At 39.8% G+C, this 17,944-nt stretch overlaps 1 protein-coding gene across 2 annotated transcripts in view; it reads left to right on the forward strand.

Annotated features, from left to right (window-relative positions):
• The window catches only part of SLIT2 (slit guidance ligand 2), a 273,323-nt gene that overhangs the window by 1,242 nt on the left and 254,137 nt on the right, over positions 1-17,944 (forward strand). For both annotated transcript variants that reach the window (XM_075023755.1, XM_075023766.1), the window contains exons 2-3: positions 1,856-1,927; positions 3,142-3,213. In XM_075023755.1, coding sequence (XP_074879856.1) covers positions 1,856-1,927; positions 3,142-3,213 — 144 coding nt within the window. The remainder of the gene's footprint in view (positions 1-1,855; positions 1,928-3,141; positions 3,214-17,944) is intronic.

The raw sequence follows: 17,944 nt of genomic DNA on the forward strand, positions 1-17,944 counted from the left end.
GGGCCCCCGGCTCCCGTCCGCGCTCCCGGGGCAGGGCTGGCCCCGCGGAGCCGGCCCGCTTTGGGGTCCCGACGCCCTGGGGGGGGGGGGGGCGTGGGGCGCGTGTGGGGGGTGGGTTGCGTTCCCTTCCCCTGCTGCCGGCGGTGCCCGTTTCACGGCGATGCGCGGGAGAGGTGGACGCTGCTCCCAGCCGCTGCCTTTCATCCCGGGAAGCCGCGGCGAGGAGCGCCGTTCCCGCTGCCGCGGGGAGCGGGGGCGGCGGGGCGGGCACCACCGCGGCCCGGGGGGCGCCCCGAGGCGGCGGCGGAGCGGCCTCTCCGCCCCCCCCACCTTCTTCCCCCGCCGGCGCCCATTTCCCGGCAAACTTGGCTATTGCGGCTTGCTTTCCCCGAGGCGGTGGGGAAGAGCCGGGCGCGGGCAGGCCGCGGGGCGGGCGGCGGAGCTCCGCGGGCGCGCAGCGCTCGCTCCCGCCCCGCCGGCCGCGGCGGCTGGGCGCGGGGAGGCGGGCGGGGGCGCGCTGCCGCCCGCTGCCCTGGCGCGGAGCGGGAGCCCGGCGGCGCTCTGCCCCGGCGCAAGCCCCGCATCTGTCCGCCTGTGGGCGAGGGCACGCCGGGGTGTTTCAGCCTCTTCCCCGCTCCCAGGGCGCGAAGTTGTGCCTCAACTGCGATCCCTCCCCCCATCCGCTTGTTGGGAGCGTTCGCGTACCCTCCGGCTGGGGTGTTTTCTGGTCTAGAGAGAGCGAGCGAGCATGTGGTGGGTTATTTATCGTACCGGGCTGCCTTTCGGAAGGGTCTGAGGAGTGGGAGAGGTGAGCACGTTAAATGACTTGCTAGAGAGCGAGAAGTAAATGCTGGGGTACAAACACGCATCTCGAGTGACGAATTTCACTGAGGAAGAGTACCAGGGACACGTTTCTGCTGAGACTTGTGCGGTTTCTGAACAGTGGTGTTTTGGCCACATGTGGTATAAACAGCCAAAAGAAAAAAAAAAATTTTTTTTTTTTTTTTCCTAACTACGATGGGGATGAACTGTAATTGTTAGGGTAGTTCCCATATAACACCGCTTCCTAATGGCTTACCTCAGGAATTGCGAAGTCTGGTTTTATTTGTAGTGATTGGAATTGAGGGAAGTTTATATCTTGACTCCAAAATGTTACGAAAAAAAGGGCATATAACTCCAGAAGAGAAAGCAGTGCTGAAGTCTCAACAAAAATGCTAGGGCCTAAATAGAGTTTTCCATTGCTTCTGAGCAGGCTTTGCTTTCTGCAGTCAGTATAGCTTTTCCTGTGCAGCAAGTGAAGAGTTTAGTTTTCATAAAATCGTGTTTCTCATCACTTACTTACCCTCCAACAGTCTCATGCTTGTTTGAAAGCTAACGTTTGCTATAGGAAGTTATGCCCTATTCTGCCTTTGTAGCAGTACTATGAAAGCTGAAAGTTGCTTAAAAATGGTGAAAATTGTCTTGATTTCAGCCACTTACTCAGTTTTTGTTAACAGTCAAACAAATACTGTAGCATATATATATAGTAGCTTTAGTGGTTTTCTGAATGCAGTTCTAACCACCACCAGACAGGTTTTGACTCTTCTATATCGTTAAGGATAAATATGAGCTTTATAATGGCAGGCAGAACTGAGTTTGTAAGGGTCTCATTACAAAGTTTGAAACTACTACTTTCAAGATAAACCTTCGTTCAGTCACTTGGAAATTAGGAACTCACACAGTTGTAGGAATGGTTTGTTGGGTTCATTTACATCTCCTAATTTCTGAAAATGCTGTGCCCATGAAAACAAACAAAACAATTTAAAAGTAACTTTTGAATGTTTTAATTTTGCTGCTTATAAATTATTCTTCTTAGGGATCTTAATGGAAATAACATCACAAGAATCACCAAGACCGACTTTGCTGGTCTAAGGCACCTTCGAGTTCTGTAAGTTTTCACTTTCTGTCACTGGTACCTTTTAGGACTGATGCTACAGTTTGTTATAAAAACCACTGAACTAGTTATCTTTCAGTTTATAAGCTGGATGGGTTATCACTCTTTAACTGCTGTGCTACTGCATCTGAATTTACAGCCCCTCCCCCATGTGTTATAAACTCATATGAATAAGTTAGCAATTGCCTTAAATGTAATCTAATTTTTTTTAATCTCTCCTTAAGGCTATGAGATAACTTGAGGATTTAATTCAGCATGTCGCTTATGAGTTGCTAGAATTGGTTGAATAACTGTTAGAGTGACTTCAGTTTAAGTTAGGAAATTTATAGTTCATACTCGAAATGGGTACTCTCAACCTGAAGGGATTTTTTTTTAGAAAAAAAGTTATTCCTTTACTGAATTTAAAAGCAAGTCCCAGGTGATGATGATTGCTTTTCTACAGTTTCTGGGCAAAAAGGAAACACTTTAGTGGTGAATTTGAGGAAGTAATGATTTGGTTTGGAGGTTTTTTTTTGTAAATGCTTTTGTTCCAAGCTTTATGAAGCTTTCAGAATTCTGTGGGGTTTTGGTTTTTCTGGGGGGAAAAAACCCCCTAACTAATACCAAGTTTAAAATACTGCAGAATTTACTTAGCTTATTTGTTAAGGCTATTTAATTTGAGCAAGTAGTCGTATAAAATCCTTTTCTGTTTCCCTCTGAAACAGAATATCACATTGTAGAGTAATTTTTAACATTTTTACAAAACAAAACTACTGTTACAGTTACAGCCACTGTGCAATCTTTCAGTAATGTTTTTTTCCCAACACCACAGTTCAGTGTTTTTGTTTTGTTATTCTCGTGTGAGACTAATATTGCCTTCGTATTGTTCAACTGGAGTCTTATAACTTGCCAAAAAGGAATGATGTATGTGTGTGTGTGCACACAGCATGTATGCATATGTGTAATTTTTTAACTTGGGACTCTTAAAGTAAATGAGGAAATGTAGTATCTATTCCTCTTTCTTTTACCAAGGATTATTGTTCCCCTTTTGGGTATATGAGCCTGTGTAAAGTGTTGGTGACGGGTCCGGAAGGTTAAAGTGGATGTCATTCTAGAATAACTGTTGTACTGTTTCAGTGAATATGTGGTTGCCTTTAAGTGACTACTGTTAATGCAACAAGTTATCTTGGAGCTATTAATACTTATATGTAAAAATTTCTATATTTCAGTCAGCTCATGGAGAACAAGATTAGTACTATCGAGAGAGGAGCATTCCAGGATTTAAAAGAACTGGAGCGGCTGTAAGTATATTTAGAATTAAAAATACAATATTTTTTTTTATCAAATCAGTTGTGTGTTAGGGTACTAAGGCCTCTTTTTTTTTTTTCTTCCCTATTTTCTTAAACTTGGGACATCTATTCTTATTGAGACACAAGAGAAGTAAAATTCTCAAGCAGTATGTGTGGGACCCAGGCAGGGGGGAGCTTTCATGAGCAGTCCAGATTTGGAGTGTAAACTGCAATTGTCTTGTAGGAAATAGCTTGAATACTATCAAATATTTTCCCTTGAATACACAGGGACTTTTTCAAACATGAATATGCCTAAAAAAGCTTGTTCTCTGGGGTACAGTGTTAGATGTTAGTCTTGGAGATGTTGGATGTTTTGTACAATGTCTTATTGGAAGTAACTGCTGGTTATAAAGTGTTGTCTTGTTACAGAGTATGAAAGCAGTAATTGAATTCTACTCTAGTTTTTACATGACAAACTTTTACAAAGGCTTAGAAAAAATGTGAACTGTTAACTTTCAAAAATTAATTGGATTTGGACTTTAAAAAAAAAATTGAGTACTGTGGGGAGAGAGGATGGAGTGGGGATGAGAGGATCTTGTCTGGTGAATTGCAAACACCTGCTTGGTTGCAGTAGGACATAGAAAATGCGGGATTCCCAAACTGCTTTAGCTTTTTATAACAGTTGTTTATTTTTCAGTATGTGCCACCTTATTTTGTTGCATTTCCTCAAATGAAAGTATTTTCTTAAAATGTAGTGTACAACTTGGGACATCCGACTTATTAAAGGCAAGATCCTGATTGTTGGATGCAGTTTCAGTTTGGAGCTAGGAGAGTCTAAGAATGCCACTGTATTAATGTATATTCATGTAGAACTTCAGAGTAGTGTCTTCATTATTACGCATCTTAGTTGCTGCATTTTCATTATATCTCTTTTTCTTTAAGCATGCCTCTGAGGTCTTGTTTAGTTTTTCATTTGCTGCTGCTTTAGCTTCATAAAAGCATTTCTACTTTACTCCATTGAAGAGCAGCATTGGCCTAAACATTCTGTTTGTTTTATTATGGTTGTGCTCTGTATCCACAGCTGCTGTGTGTTTAAAACAAAAAAACCCCACAAACCATTATGGTTTGGTTGGTCGTATAGACTAAGCTATTCAAGAGACTTAGTAACCACCAGTGCAATTATGATATTTCTGTAGTAGTTGAAATATCATGGACTTGGGTTAATTACCTCATTTTTTCAAATAAAACAAAGTAACTTTTTGACCTAAGAATTGAAACTGTTGTTATATAGTGCAAGCTTTTTTGAATAAATTTTAATGAGATTGATTGCTCTTAGAAATGCGTAGTCAGATTTTTTCAAAGTTGTATTAAAAGACTTAATGCAATGCTTTTTTACAATGTGTTTTAAACTTTGTACAAAGTATAGGGATTTAGTACAGCTTCTCCTGCTGAGGGATATATTGGAATAATGTATACGCATTCCTAAATTTGGTTTATAGGGTCTAGCTAAAAAATTAAACAGCAGTGTAGTTCATATTGCAAAAGTAAGTACGCATAGATGAAACATGAATAAACATTAAAAGATCCATGCTTTCACTGTGAATGTGGTTTGATGCTGAGATACCAAATACTTTCTAAGTTTTAAAACAGCATATAGTCAACTTTGTTTCTTGATTATAGTGAAGCAAGACCCTGCTATGTGATTTATTAACAATATTTCAGAAATTATTTTAACTTGTGTCATAATTTTGAGGCATTTAATGGTAAGATTTCTGAAGTATAGAATTGCAATACTAGAAAAAAAACACTTTAGGGGTTAACTAACTTGTCTGACGTGTTCGCATTTTGCCATTACATTTTCTGGTTTTTTTTTTTTTTCCTTTGGTCGTCTCTTGATAAATTTGTAAAATCTTTGGAAAACAATAGCTATTTTCCAGTCACATAAGATACTAGTTTTGAGGAGAAATTGATAATTGTGGCTACTTTTCTAGGTCATTTTGTTCACCCTTCAGCAGGCAAACTATGACATTTGAAAGTTTATTCATTTAGACCTGCAAAGTTAGATTCTGTTTTGTCTTCAGAGTTATTTTGCATCTGCTGCAGTAGTTGTCAGAGTTTCTTTAATTTGCTGGAATTCGGTCAGTGTTAGGTGTGTGGGTGACTTGTAATTTGAATATATATGCAGGATGTCTTTAAACCGCCCCAGCTGTTGGCTAAGAGCAAATATTTCATATTTGTGAGGAAAAGCTGAGAAAATTCCTCTTGTTTACAACTGCCAAGTCCATCTGATGAAGGCGCATTGTTATCTGACAGCCAATTCATCTCCTTGAGATTCCGAAATTCAAAACGATTTCTCAGGAAACTTGTGGATCCTTCCTTCAAGTATTTTCTTTTATGCATTAAATAGCAAGCCCTTTAAAGCTTTTTAGTTTTTTTCAATGTGTAAGTGTAGGATGTCACATTTCCACTGTAAGTGTAGTGTGCCAAGCTACTGTCAAAGAATACCTGATGCAGTGCTTTTAGCATGCCAATGGAAGGTAATGAACTCAATTTGGTTTATAAGATTGTTTACATGTAATATTTCTTCTGTTTTAATATCTTGTGCTAGTGTATACAGGCTGAATTTTAAAATGTGTTTCCTGTAGTTCAGTACTCTCTTTAATGTGAAGAACAGACTTTCACAGTAGTTTCCCTTTGGGAAGAAAAATAAATCCATCTCTCTAGGTTAAGCGGTGCTTTTGGGTTTTTTGTTTTTGAACTGGAATTTCAGTTAGAAAATAATTTCTTCTTAGACCAGTTACTCTGATTTCCAAAGAACTGTTTGGTTGATCAGTAAGTTACTTGTCACGAATACTCATTTAGATCTGATCATGCAAAATGCTGAATATCCTCAACTCCCTCTAAGGGAAGACCTGAAGCACTTTGCAAAATTAATCTCTGAAGGAAGAAACTCTCAGCAGTCTCTTCAGAAGAGAGCTACTTAAGATATGATTTGATTAAATCTATGTATACCTCTCTCAGGTGGATAGAAATGTTTCTCCTATAGTTTAGTAAAACAACAACAAATCTCTAGTACACTAGATATATGTAGTAGTATGTACACAAAGCTATTTAGACCTAATGTGCTCCATAACAGGAATTTGTGTCACACTAGTGTAATTGTAGAATTGCAATGGAAACCAAAACCACAATGAATACTGCCGTAGCTAGTGATTGTTACCACAGCAGCCCACCTGTAACTTTAAATTAAAAATGTTCAGTTAACAATAAGTGATCGTGTAGTAGTGCCTACCACATAAGAACTGGGAGGGAAAACAAGGTGGAAACTAGCAACTTAATCAGGTAAGTTTTAGGTTTGTGGAAACTTTAGTTGCTGGAGAGACCCTGGTAAAGCTGAAGGTGATTTTGCTATAAGCCTTTTAGTTGGATACTTCTCTGAAAAGTCTTCAGTCGAATGTTCACTTTAGTTATAATCCCTGGCAGTCTTGTCTGAAGGCTCAGCTCTTAATGGGGTACTAACTCCAGTCCAAACCAATTTGGTACAACACTGCCTGAGCTAGTAAGTCTGCCGTGAATATGGCTTTCTTCACAGCCTGTATCTTGAGTGGCTGAATCAACATGGTCTGTTGTGTTGTGTAGATGCTCTGTCTGCTGAAACAAGCCCCTTTGAACTTCAATACATACAGCCCGTTTTTCAATCACTGGGACAGCTCGTACCTTTGTGTACATCCTGAAGCAGTGTCAAAAACTCTTGGCTTGATTATGATCTTCTTTGTCCTGTATTTAACATCTGCAAGACTTTTTATATTAACTAGTAACCTGTATGATGAGCCCATGTTTCTATGAGTAGAGCCTTTAAAGAGTATATGGCCATTCAGTACATGGCAAGTCCCCAAAAGAAAGGATTGGGATTGTGACCCGTTACGTTGTCTGAACCTTTCTCATGTAGACCACAGTTGTGTATCAGTGGTGGGTTTCAGTGTGTTTCATGGCAGGAAGGCACAAAGGGTCAAGGTATGGAGAATTTCCACAACATTTAAGAATTTCCAGAGACCACTGCTTATTATGGGAGACAAAACCTTTTGAAATGATTCCTTATGAGTATGTGAAATTAAACACTTGTTTCTTATTTCTTTATAAAGCTGTCAACTTGGGTGTGATGCTTATAATAGTTTGAAATAGCCTCTTAAGAAAACAAGTTGAAGATAAAGTGAAAAGCTCCACTTTCTGAAAAATAACACTATTATTACACTCAGCTTTAAAAATGACTTTTAAAAAGTGTGGTCAATTGTTATCCCCAAGGCCGCCACCTTCTCTGGTGTTGCAGCTACTGTTCAAAGTATCCCAGTGTTTTTACAAGCCATTGTCATCTGAAGGGAAGTATAAAATTTGAAGACAGCTGCTATAGACTGTTGAACCAGTTCTATTATAAGCTACTTAAGTCTAAAATTTCCTTACAGTTCTCTGTACTCCAGAAATACCATGTAGTCAGGTTTTGAGGGCTAAATATACTCTTCACTTATTTACATAGCAGAGCAGTTACCTTTTCATTTAGGAAAACATGTTTTTTGGCTGATAGGAACACTGTTTTTAATCATAAATTTTGCTAATAATTTTTTGATGTCTAGTAGTTGGGATGCCAGCTATGAACTTTCTAAGATTATGCTAAACATCCAAAAGATGTCAGCATAGGAAGAGTTTACAGCAATCATTTGAAAACTACCCACATTTTTCTTCCTGTATTTGTGAATAATCCATTGAGGCAGCAGCATGCCCCTAAAATGCTAATTTGGAGTCTGATTCTGCAGACATTTACCACGTGAATAACTTGGTTTGCATGAGTAGTCCCACTGATTACTCTTGTGAGAAAGGTTACTTGTGTGGCCTAAAAAGTTTCCAGGCCAAGCCCCTACACTTTTGATACTTGAATTAATAGAATTTATTTCTAAAATGTCTGTTTAATATCTTAATAGTTCTAAAGAGCTCTCTGTGTAGACTTAAAAAACCAAACTAACAAAAAACCCCCAGAAACAAAAAACCCCAAATCCCACAAAACCTATTTCTGCTGAAAACTACTGTGGAAGTAAAAATCTTACTCTCTCAGGCCCTAGAACAACTGCAACTTCTGAGTCAGTATCTGAGCTAAATATTTATGCTCCCCGTACCTCCTCAAAAACCAGCCCCTCTGAGCTACATGGTGCAAATAAGATGAAATCCTGTGTTCGAGCAAAGAATGCTGTAAGGGTTGAATATCAAGTTGGTACTTGAAATGGCTTTTAAACTGAAAGCTATCTATGTTGTATTTTCATGTTTCTTACAATGTATTACTGAGTGATGGAGAAAGAAATATTTCAAGAATTAAATGTTTTGTTACAGTTCATGCATTTTTCTAAATTTTTACAACACAATTCTAAAATAACAAACTGAGGAATTGTCTGTGCTTGCTATTTATTGGGACTTCATCTCCACAAGTACATTAAATGAGTTATTAAAACTTAAGATGAAGAGAGCATTTACTTAGGAGTGTTTGACTGAGTAGTAGTGAAAATTATTAAAGTTTTGTTCATGCTGCGGATGAACAATTTGAAACTTAAAGATGTGCCACAGCACAGAAGGGAAAGTATATTTCAGCTACATAGTTTCAAGGAAAAGTTTTTTTTTTTTTTTTCTGCTTAGCAAACACACTGAAATACTACTTGAATTTCTTTTTCTGGATATAAATCTATGTGTGAAACTGCTATGTTTGCAGCTTCTGCAGCAAGGGCTTAATTATAACCTCAATATATAGGAGTCAATCTTGTCAAGATATTAAACGGGATTCAGTATAATAAAGATTTTTAGCTGTATTTCGCATATTACATGGTTAGAGTTAATCTGTTTGGGCTCTAACCTAGTCTGATAAATGCAGTATGCAGTAAACTATTAAGCTGTATTAGCAGGTTTTGAAATTACAAACCCAAAACTTACTTATGAGTTACCGGGATCTCTGAATGTATGGTGTTTTACAGAGCATCTCATCTTACAAAGGCACGCATAGCAGGATGGACTAAGAAATAAAATGTTCCATCTAGGATAAAACAAATACAGCTTGTCTTGGGCAGTACTGCCCACCAGGCCTGGGCAATTATCGAGGGAATTAGCAGCTGTTTCAAAATAGACTAGATAAACTAGTACTGCTCTTTTTGTCTAGTCTAGGAAAGGGCTACACTATATTATGTGTATGTTCTTTCTTAGGGTCCAGACTTGCTGTATCACTGATGGGATAAAACATGCTTTCCAGAGATTAAAATAAACCGATGTGCTAACTTTTTAGTATGTATTGATGTGTGGCATGAGATTTTAGTTTTATTCATTTATTTGATGAGCTCTATCCGTAAAATGTAAATTCCAAGTAGGAAAATAGTAACTTTTAAAAGAGGAGTAGCAGGATTTTCTATGATTCTTTAAATGTGAACTGTGTCAATAAATTAATCCCAGATTAATTAGGTTTGGTCTGAACTTTTTCTTTCTGGGTTTTGAATCTCTGATAGAATATAGCTCTTTCAGTTGCAGAAAAGAAGTGTTAAAACCCCCAGACTTCACTTCCACAGAGCTACATGATCAAAGTTCAGGAGCAGGGACTTCTGGAAAAAATGCCAAATGTTGTCTATTCTTATGATGCAGTTTTGCAGTTCTAGCTGAAGCAAAATCTGTTGGGTTTTTTCCAATTTACAGAGGCTTAGAATTGAAGTTTAAAGGCTAATATGGAATTTTAGGACCTGTGGTGAAAAATGCTATGTTAGCAGTGGAGTCACCGGTACTGTTCCAGGAATCATTTGTATCACTATCATAGCTAAAAGAACAGCAAATAACTGAATGATACTTCGTTTTGTTGTGCTTGACTATACGTAGTCTCAGTGAAAGCAGCTTTTTTGGTGGTAAGACCTTGTATTGCATAGTATGGAAGTTGTACTGAGCTCTTGGAATGAGTTCTTAGCTTTTTAGCTAGAAGTTAGTTTCCAGTTTCTTTTCTCACTGGATCCTGGTCTTCATTTTGGTATGCAAATTCATTACTGAAGCCTGAGAATTAATTTTTCAGTTGGGGTACATTCTGAACAGTTTCTGACTGCTGCAGCCAGGAAGGTCTAGGTTGGACTGCCTACAACCTGAGGTGCTGATGCATGTGCTTGTTTTTTCAGGCTGCTTGATGTTTTGATTTTCTGCCCCTTAAAGCATTTATATTTAATCACCTGTCTGGCTTCAGTCAGCATATATGAGTGTTTGAAGGGTTAATACCTTCACGCATGTGTGATAGGTAGCAGAAGCATAATGAGTTCAGGTATAGAATATGTTTTTGAACAGCCCTGAAGGGGGTGAACAGTTATTCCTTGTTAATCACGGATGTGAAAAACCCTTCTCTTAGCTAATCCTACATAGTTTAAGGGCAATGTATAGCGCATTCCTCATCTTAGAACAAGGAGGAGACCATGAAGCCTGCGGTGCTAATCACTTACCAAAGGAATGTGAGACCATCTTACACAAATTGTACTGGGGCACCTGTATTTATAGTTTAAAAATAATAAAAAAATACTACAGTAATTATTCTGTATTAGCAGACTTTTGTCAAAGCAACTTCAAATACCTTCTCTAAAAATGTCTGTTAAATCAGAAAGAGACAAAGGCTGTCTTTGAATACAGTATTTGAAAAGATGTAGTGTTCTAATGGAATTTTAAAAATCAGATTATAGCTACATTTTGATTGCAGAATACTACAAAATGTTGATAAAACCTTAAGTCCAAGAGTGATGTTCTTCTTTTAAAAGTCTTGTAAATGTTTGCTATTATTTTTAGTATATTTTATTCATCTGAGTGTCTTTTCTCATGGGACTCCTTTTATAGGTCTAGAAGTCAAATTGCAGTGAGAAGTCCTGTTTGCTCTTTGCAGATCTTTTTACAAATTCCAGGGCAGGAAGGCTGTTTATTTTTCCCACATCTGTTTTGTGCTCATCCTTTGTGACATTGTTTGCTGGATGCTCTTTTTTCTTGCTTCCTCTGAAATGGGTAATTTGCACTGTTGCAAAATGTTGAAACCAGATCTGGTTCTACAGAACTGTTGTGTCAATGTTTTTGTTTCAAATAGTGTTTTGTGTTCGGAAGCTATTTTAAATTGATGCTGTAGAGCAGTGATATTAAACTTAAAGCTATACATTTTAGTTTTACTCTATAAAAATAATCTCTGTTGCAGAGCCAGTTCAATATTCTAAAAAAAACCAACCAGATTTAATGTGAGATGGCCACAGGTGAAAATTGAGTTGTCATTACATTGTAATATAGCATATTTGAAAGATGCTCCTTATTTTAACTGCAGAAGCCACAGTTCTATCTGGAATTTTACAGTTAAACTCCAAAATGTATGAGGGATCTGGCTGCATGGCTGCCACTTCAGTGACTCATGCTGTTACATTACCTCATTTATTCTGAAGAATCTGGTTGAAACTTCATCAGAAGAAATGTTTTTTCCTTCATAGTATGTAGTGCATTGTGCTAGCTTGTCTTTAATAATAGTCTAGACCGATAATCAAATACAATGTGGCAAAGTCTCCCTTAATTTTTTTTAAGACACACCAGCCTTTCTGAATTTAGTTTGGCAAGATGCCTGTACAGGTGCTACAGAAAAATACTGGAGTGAAGACTTAGTGTGGTAACTCAGTGCCAGAAAGACAGTTACAAACCTATCTGGACTTTCTGCAGGCCCTTCTTGCCTTTCTAAACAATCTGTCCAAACTCTCGCTAAATTCCATCCAATAGATCAACTTCCTCTCCCCTCTTTCTTTGCCTTTTTGTTGTTTTTTTTTTTCTTGGAAGTAATTCCAAGTGTTGTCAAAGATCTTCCTTGCTTCATCTGATACTTGATTCCATATTATTTTATGGAGGTTTTATAACTTCTTTTTCCTTCTTTGTGGTATACTTTATAGAATAAAATCCAATGAATTAGCCTCATAGGATTGTAGACGTTTGAAGGAGACTCTGTAGATTGTTTAGTCCCACGCCACTGATTAATGCAAGGTCGATCAGAGCAGGTGGCTGAGGGCTGTTTCCAGTTGGGTTTTGAATGTCTGCAACAGTGGAGAATCTACAGCCATTTGGGGCAACCTGTTCCAGTGTTTGACCACCCTCACAGTCAAAGGTTTTTCTTATGTTTAAATGTAATTTCCTGTATTTTGATTTGTGCCCGTTGCTTCTTGTCCTTTCACTGCGCATCTCTGAGAAGAGTCTGGCTCAGTCTTCCTTACTTGGGAAGTAAGTGCATCACTTATTGATACACATGATATATTTATATACATTGAGATCCATCTGAGCCTTCTCCTCCCCAGGCTGAACAGTCCCAGCTCTCAACTCCTCCTGCTCTGACAGGTGCTTCAATCTGTCTGCTTAATCATCTTCATGGCCCTTCTCTGGACTTGCTCCAGTATGTCCATGTCTCTCTTCTAGTGGGGAGTCCAGCACTGGGCACAGTTCTCCAGATGTGTCACCAGTGCTGAGTAGAGTGGAAGGATCACCCGCCTTGACCTGCCGGCAACACTCTTCCTAGTACAGCTCAGGATGCTGTTGGCCTTTGCTGCAAGGGCACATTGCTGGCACCAGTTTAATTTCTTGTTTACCAGGACCCCAGGCCTTTCTCTGTAAAGCTGATTTCCAACTGGTTGTTCTCCAGTGTGTGCTGGTGCATGGGGTTTTTCCTCCCTGGGTGCAGGACTTTGCATTTCCCTTCTGTTGAGCTTCATGAGGTTCCTTTTTGACTATTTCTCCAGCCTGTCCAGGTTCCTCTGACTGGCAGTGCGCACACCTGGTGCATCAGTCATTCCTTCCAGTTTTGTATCATCTGCAAACATGCTGAGGGTGCACTCTCTCCCATCTTCCAGGTTGTGGATGATGGTGTTGAACAGTACTGGCTCCAGTACTGACCCCTGGGGTACACCACTAGTGACTGTTCTCCAGCTGGAGATCTGTGCCACTGATCACAGCTCTTTGAACTGGTCACTTCAGACAATTTTCAGTCCACCTCACCATCTGCTATTGTAGCCTGTACTTTATCAGTTTGTCTATGAAGACACTGTTACGAGGACAGTGTCAGAAGCTTTACTGAAGTCAAGATAAGCAACATCCACTGCCTTTCCCTCATCTGCCCAGGTCCTTATTCATTGTAAGTTATCAGGCTGGTCAGACATGATTTTCCCAGCTGTAAATCCAGTTGCTGACTACTCCCAGTCATCATCTTGTCCTTACTGTGTCTAGAAATAGCTTCTGGTTTGCTCTATCACCTTCCCAGGCATTGAGGTGAGGCTGCCCAGCCTGTAGTTTCCTGGCTTTTGCTTTGTTTTTCATGTTCTTTTTGATGCCATAGGCAGAATTAATAGGAGTAATGACTAGCTATTTATAGAAATATCCTTTCTGTTGAAAAAGTAAGGAATACAAAAGCTTCCAGATAACAACAGTCTTAGTTTGTCTCTTTTCTTTTTAGCAAAAAAAAAACCAAACAAAACAAACCCTAAACACAACTAAACAAAGAGCTTGTCCTAGCTCTGCTTATATTGGAAAACCTCTTAAAAGAAGCAAAGTGAGTATAGACTCCTGATTCTCTGTGCAAAATAGTGTTCTGCATAATGTATGGAGAATTGATTGGGGTAGGGGAGAAATGTGATGATTTTGGACTTGACATCAGCCCCGTGTGAGAAGAAAATGAAGGACAAAAAATACGTTAGGGTTCAAGTAGTGTACACTAGTACAATGTAGTACTATAGTTTGCAAAGTAACTTTCACCACTTCCTACGCAAGTAAGAAACTGAGTTTGCAGTAGTGTCTATGTCCTGCTTCCTTTCAGAAATTTTTTTTACTAAAACAAATGTCTAATTGGTATTTGATATATTAAATTGAGACTAACTTAGATGTCTGTCTTAGCTAGTCACTGTTTAGCCTGGAAAATGGAGCCCTGATTAAGTGGTTCTTGACCTGGGGAAGATTTTGACTTAGGCATCCAAATGCTGTAGGATCAGCCCTGAACTTCTCAGATTCCAATTTTTATTCATGTGGTCAGTAAACTTGATATTGCTAGGTTTAATGAGATTATGAGTAGTTTGACTAGAGATGCGAAGAACTTTGCAGAGAATTCTTAATGGAAAAACTGGCACAATCTTTTGCTTAGCTCTTAGTTCTTGGGCCTTCTTCTCACTTGATGACATGTTCATGCAAGTCACATTTACAGACAGCAGTTGCCAGATGTGTTGAAGTTCAGTAGATTGTGGCTTTGGACATGGATGCACAGATGTTCTCTGCCTCTGGCAGATATAGCAACACATTTTTTGTAGAAAAGTAATGAGGCTTGGCTTCCTTGCAGATGTAAGCCTAAGTCAAGCTCTATATGAAGTTCTCTGGTGAGGAAGTAGGCATCATTATTCTGATGTCTATTATTCTGACCCTTTTGTGGTATAACCCCAACTGGCAATGAAGAACTATGTAGCTGCTCACTCCCCCCCCCCGCGCTGCCCTGCCCCGGGATGGGGAGGAGAATTGGGAAAAAAGGTAAAACTTGTGGATTGAGATAAGAACAGTTTAATAATGATGATAAAATATAATAACAATAGTAATTGTAATGACAAGGTAACAAAAAGAGAGAAATAAAACCCAGTAGAGACAAGGGGTGCACAAAGCACTTGCCCACCACCTGCTGACTGGTGCCCAGCCAGTCCATGAGTGGGGATTGGCCCCCCCCCCCGGCTGTTTTGGGTTTGTGTGGCCGGTTCTGGTAGCAGGGGAGGGGCCGCAGGGGTGGCTCCTGTGAGAAGCTGGAGCAGTCTGTGCCTGAAGATCAGCCCGCAGAAAGGACTCATACCAAGGAAGTTCATGAAGGACTCCTGTTGGAGAAGTTCATGGAGGGCTGTCTCCTGTGGGAGGGACCCCACGCTGGAGCAGGGGAAGAGTGTGAGGAGTCCTGGCCCTGAGGAGGAAGGAGCGGTGGAGACAACGTGTGTGATGAACTGACCCCAAGCCCCATTCCCCTGCGCTGCTGGAGGGGAGGAGGTAGAGAAAATTGGGAGTGGAGTTGAGCCAGGAAGGAGGGAAGGGTGGGGGGGAAGGTGTTTTAAGATTTGGTTTTACTTCTTATTATCCTTGTTTTGATTTGATTGGTAGTAAATTAAATTGATTTTGGCTTTTTTTTTCACCCAAGTTGCATCTGTTGTTTTTGCCTGTGACCATAATTGGTGAGTGATCCCTCCCAGTCCTTGTCTCGACCCATGAGCGTTTCTTTGTATTTTCTCCTCCCCATCCCACCAGGGTGGGGAGGAGTGAGTGAGTGTCCTCATGGTGCTTTGTTGCTGGCTGGGCTTAAACCACGACACCAGCCAGCTTCCCCCAGTTTATATACCGAGTCCTATGGTATGGAATATCCCTTTGGCTAGTTCAGGTCAGCTGTCCTGGCCATGCTCCCTCCCAGCTTCTTGTACCTGCTCACTTGCAGAGCATGGGAAGCTGAAAAATCTTTGACTTAGGATAAGCATTATAAGGATAAGGATTAGCAACAACTAGAACATTAGCGTGTTGTCAAAATTATTCTCATACTAAATCCAAAATACAGCACTGTACCAGCTACTAGGAAGAAAATTAACTCTGTCCCAGCCAAAACCAGGACTCCCTATATATCTAGGGTCAGGTTTTTAGGACTTAATGGTTAAATCAGTCCATGGAGATGATTTGGGTGCTGTGCACAAGCTTTCAGCTTTAAGATACTTGGATAATTTTGTAGGTTGATTCAGTTTTTCCTGAGCTCATAAAGCCCGAACTGGTATTAGACCTTCCCAGCAGATGTGTATCCCTGTAACCTGTTGGAATTGTTTGAGGAGCCTGGTGGGCTGTCATTGTGAGTAGAAAGTGCCGTTGCATGAACACTCAGGGGTTTGTTTACTGATACGTCCTTTCATTTAAAATTGAAACTTAATGAAAAAATGTTTGTGTGCTTTTAAAGTATTTGCAAAATATGCAGAAGAGCTTCAGTGAAAAGATGTTACATAGTATTTTTAAATGGCTGTGATAGTAATGTCCTCTGCTGACAAACAGTAGGTGTGGATGTGCTCCTTTGAAGAGTACAATTTCTAAGCTATACAGTACTGTGTGTTACTATATGCAATAGTGTATTTACTTCTCTCAGCTAACTTTGAAGGAGGAATGAAAAATAATGGCTTCTGCTATCATTAACTTCGTGTGACTTGGGAGCCTTCTATCCTTCTTCCTGAAGCAATGGTAGTAGAATAAAATGCATCTGTGCCTTGTATTTAGAGTTTCAGAAGGCTCTCAGTCTCTGTGCACCCAATGGGATAGGCTGTTTCTAATTAAAGAGTACAGCTGATTCATAATTTACTTGGAGGGGCTCTCTACTTCGATCAGTGCTCAAGTTATTTTTGAAAGCTTTTGTTATTTTAGGGGGCCTATGGCTAGAATTGTGTCTGCTTGAACTAAAACCCACTGGAAGATGACTTGTGGGGGATAAAATAGCAGCCTTCCAGCACCTGTGAGGTGCTTATCAAAAAGCTCAAGCCAGGCTCATTGCTGTGATGAGACAACAAGCATAAATTGAAATGAGAGGTTATGACTGGGTATAAGGGCAAAACTTCTTCACCATAAGGACAGTCAAGCACTGGAACAACTCTGTTGCTCAGAGAGGCTGTGCAGTCTCATACAGCTTCACTGGCTGTATGTAGTTGATTACAATGGGATCAGAAGCAAGTTACAGTGAAGGCTGTGACAAGTCTGGGAAACAAATACAGAGCTGCTTGTGAATTATACCAATTGCAGGTGATTACATTGCAGACAGTGTAATATTTTTTTTTTCTCTCCTTTCCTCCCCCATTCATGATTGATACTGGGTCACAGTTATTGTGACATGAAAACTTGAGAGAGACATCAGAATGGATTGGTGGCATGGCCAGACTTCAGTGGGTTGGGATACGTGCCATGGGGAGTGTAATGTGCTCTCCCTGCAGTTTACTCTACATTTAACTCTGTCATCCTCTGCATAATCTTCTGGCTGCATGCAGAAGACAAGTAAAACCCAGATAAGCATCCATTTCTGCAAAGCTAGCCTGTTCTCTAGAACCAGTAACTCAAACTAATTTTTTTGCTTACCTTACTGTTGTCTGTTTCACAGTGTAACCTATTGCTTGTCTGTACCTACTTTTTATCTGCCTATTGGTATTGAGCTTCCCTTAAAGAGTATTTTCACCTGTCCATTTGTCAAAGATTTTCTTTCTTTGTCCTTAAATTGATCCTTCTGTATACTTCTTCCATCAGTTTGCTTTGAAGATGCTTTTCTAGTCTTTACTGTGTTTAAAAAAGACTGAGCTCTGGGAGCTTTAAACTGAAGTATTTAAAATACTTTGCGTACTTCAGGTAGTGTGTGGACCTGGCTTGAATTCATCATGAAGAGCTCAAAAATCTACCTGTGCCAGTCTGTCAGTTTGCCTAATCTCTTCCTAAAGATGCATTCAGTAACAGAAGAAAAAGCAGTTCTATATATTTTAATTGCAACTGTGCCTCTGTTTTCTTAAATTGAAAGAATTGTGTGATGTTGGACCCTCATGTGTTTATTTCTTGCCACTACGAAGGGAGTTTACAGTTGAATGTTAGAAGAGATTCTCCAGGACGTTTTCTGTTGCTTATACCACTAACACTTCATCTCTTCTGAGCTCTCTGCCTTTGCTTAAGAAATGCA

This window comes from Buteo buteo, chromosome 1, assembly GCF_964188355.1.
Source record: "Buteo buteo chromosome 1, bButBut1.hap1.1, whole genome shotgun sequence".
Lineage (NCBI taxonomy): Eukaryota > Metazoa > Chordata > Aves > Accipitriformes > Accipitridae > Buteo > Buteo buteo.